Source organism: Halichoerus grypus, chromosome 7 (assembly GCF_964656455.1).
Source record: "Halichoerus grypus chromosome 7, mHalGry1.hap1.1, whole genome shotgun sequence".
NCBI lineage: Eukaryota > Metazoa > Chordata > Mammalia > Carnivora > Phocidae > Halichoerus > Halichoerus grypus.
In genome coordinates, this window is record NC_135718.1 from 142,900,698 (window position 1) to 142,903,835 (window position 3,138).

General features: G+C 41.1%; 1 protein-coding gene across 1 annotated transcript; it reads right to left on the reverse strand.

Annotated features, from left to right (window-relative positions):
* Positions 1 to 376: 376 nt before the first annotated feature.
* Positions 377 to 1,188, reverse strand: LOC118538304 (transmembrane protein 126A). Its single transcript, XM_036096187.2, has one exon. The coding sequence runs from the start codon at positions 808 to 810 to the stop codon at positions 433 to 435; it is 378 nt and encodes a 125-aa protein (XP_035952080.2). The 5' UTR covers positions 811 to 1,188; the 3' UTR covers positions 377 to 432.
* Positions 1,189 to 3,138: the final 1,950 nt, after the last annotated feature.

Below are 3,138 nucleotides of genomic sequence, written 5' to 3' on the forward strand. Positions count from 1 at the left end.
AAATCTGTCTCTTTAAATGATTAGATCAAGTTGATTGGGGATCTCCCATTATGATACTTGAAAAAAGTAATTGGTGATTATGATTATAATACCAATTCCAATGTGTGTGTGTTTTTCCATACCACTAAGCAAATCTCGAATATCAGTTGGGTGTCCTACAACTCAACGAAATTCTGACACTATATACCTGGAGATAGCATCAGATCTCACAGGTTAGGGGCTCAGTCTACAGGGCTGCCCCCCGCCGTTAGATGTCAATTATCTGACCCGTCAGCTATAGATCAGAGGTTCCCATGACCCCTCCTTGGGTTTGTTTAATTTGGTAGAACTTTCACAGAACCTAGAGAAATTTTTTTTTTAAATAATTACGTTGTTTTTTGTTTTTTTTTCATACATTACAATTTTATTTTTGTGTACACATTTGTTTAACAGTTACTGAATTTCTAGGCCAGGTTCAGGTAACTGAAGGGCCTTTATAATTAGCTTATATTGTCTAGATCCAAGGTATGCTGCAAACATAGTCTGGAGCAAAATGGGAAATAACATCTTTCTAAAGACAGGCTTAGAAATTCTAGTCCAGTAAGTTAAGATGTTTCCTTTCTCTGGTAGCGGGGCTGACTCATATCTGGCTGCTAGGCCACCATTCACAGGTATAGCCAAGATAACAGGGTGCAGACCACCAGAAACGAGACCAACCAATCCACCCCGTGTTATGGTACAGGTTTCACAATTCAAATCACCTGTATTCAAAGGTAAACTTACAAAACCTTTGTAAGATATGTGTGCGGTCAAAAATGGGATCACTGCCATTGGTAAGCCAGCGGCTACACGAGCCTGTGTCACATTTAGGATGCGTCAAAAAAGACTATTTACTATTAGACCACAGAGACCAGCATTAAGTCCAACATATGTTGATCCACGTTCAAACAGATTCCTTTCTGCTTCTGGGAGTTGGTTAATTTTTCTGGTTATGATATTGAAAATTAAGTCTTCCTTGACAGTATCATTTGGTTCATGATTTTCCATCTTGAGCCTTAAAATATTTTTCAATAATAGATACCTTTTTTTCCGGGATGCCAGTAACTTATGCTCTCCTCACAGCAATTGGTGCCTCTACCCGGCCTCAGCGACCACGACGGGGCTCACTCCAACCTTTGCTCACCTACCCTGAGCGCAGCCATCTTTGGCTCACGTTGTTTTTTTTTTTAAGAGACAGAGAGAGAGCATGGGGGGTGAGGGGTAGAGGGAGACGGAGAGAGAGAATCTCAAGCAGACTCCCCACTCAGCATGGAGCCTGACTCAGAGCTCAATCTAACCACCCTGAGATCATGACCTGAGCTGAAACCAACAGTCGGATGCTCAACTGACTGAGCCACCCAAGCGTCCCAGGACTTAGAGAAAATTTTACCTACTGGTTTTATCATTGGTTTCTTATAATAGGATATAACTCAAGATAGCCATATGCACGAGTTGTATAGGACAAGTTGTGTGGGAAGGGGTGCAGAGCTTCCATGCTTCACTCTTTCAATACCACCACATGTTCATCAACCAGAGGCTCTCTGGGTCCCTGGCCTTTTGGGTTTTTAGGTAGGTCTCATTACTTAGGCTTGGCCATGGGTGAATGAACTCCATCTCCAGCCCTCTGCCCACCAGGGAGCTTAGTGGGGAGACTGAAAATTCCAGTCTTCCAAACACAGGGCTGGCACCCCTGGCAACCAGCCCCCATGCTTAGGTACTTTCCAAAAGTCATCTCATTAACATAACAAAAGACACCTTTGTGGTTCTCATCACAGGAAATTCCAAGGTTTTAGGAGTTTCGTGCCAGGAATGAGAACAAAGACCAAATAGATACTTCTTATTTTAAGTCATGATATCAAGATAGTGTATCCAATAAATGAATCATGGAATGATGTAAAATGCAATGTAACAGTTCAATGGATATAAAGGTATAAAAACTGTGAAATGTGGTTCTTGACCCTGAAGAATTTATAATCTACTTGAGGAGGATTTGTGGACACCCATGTACACACACAAGATAGACTCTAGATGATAAATAAATGTTGTAGTGAGAAGTGTAGAGAACTATGAAATAATCCCAGAGGGCTAAAATGACCAGGGACTAGAGATGGGGCTTTTAGGATGAAATATTCATGTAATTGAAGAGGGAGAAGAAAATCCTATGGGGGGAAAAATCATAAAATGAGTTCTTACTCCTCTCACAGAGGAATAATATAGCAGTATTAGCAAAGTAAAGAAAGAAGGAAAAGATTTTAATGAAAGGTCAGAGAAGTGACCTAACATCTTCAATTGAACCTATGTTATTTATAATTTTTTTCTATCCACATACTAGCTCAGTGTTTCTCACTAACTAAATTAACAAGCTATTTGATTAAATCAAAAGGTCAGGGGGTACTCTGAATATCTATAGGTGTATAATAAATCACCCCAAAACTTAGTGGTGTAAAACAGCAATATATATTTATAATCTCTGATGGTTTCTGTGGGCCAGGAATTTGGGAAGGGCTTGATTGGGTGGTTCTGGCTCTGGGTCTCTTATGTGATTGCAGGCAGATGTTAGCTAGGGCTGGAAGAGCAGGACAGAGGGAGGTTACAGAAGCTAGAGGGTGGCCAGGCTCCTCTTCTGGATTCTCAGAGCCGTTCCATGTGGTCTGCCCACACAGGTGAGTTTGGGCTGCCTCACACCATGGTAGCCCCGGGACAGCCAGACTCTAACATGGCTGCCGGAAGAGGAGAATTCTAACAAATCCAAAGCATCATTGCCCATCCTCTACAGTCCAGCCCGGCAGGTCACAGAGCATCACTGCCACCATATAATCACACTGCATCCAGTTTCAAGAGGAGGGAGCATAGACTCCATCTATTCAGATCAAAGTTCAGTTGCGAGAAATGGTTATGGAATAGAAGATATTGTTTTGCCCATTTTAGAAACTATAATCTACTATGATAGATCATTTGAGGCATTTTGTTTGATTAAGCACTGTCCTCCAGGAGCAAGAAATTAGTAGAAAAACCTCAAACATGTGATACTTGTGTTAGTTGGCTGAAATGTATAGATAATATGCATTCAAAAGAGTAGATAGCACTCATTTAGATGCTGATCTAATCATATATATATAT

Coding starts and splice junctions, on each gene's coding strand:
- LOC118538304 (XM_036096187.2), bottom strand. CDS start 810: ATGGCAGTGATCCCATTTTTGACCGCACACATATCTTACAAAGGTTTT.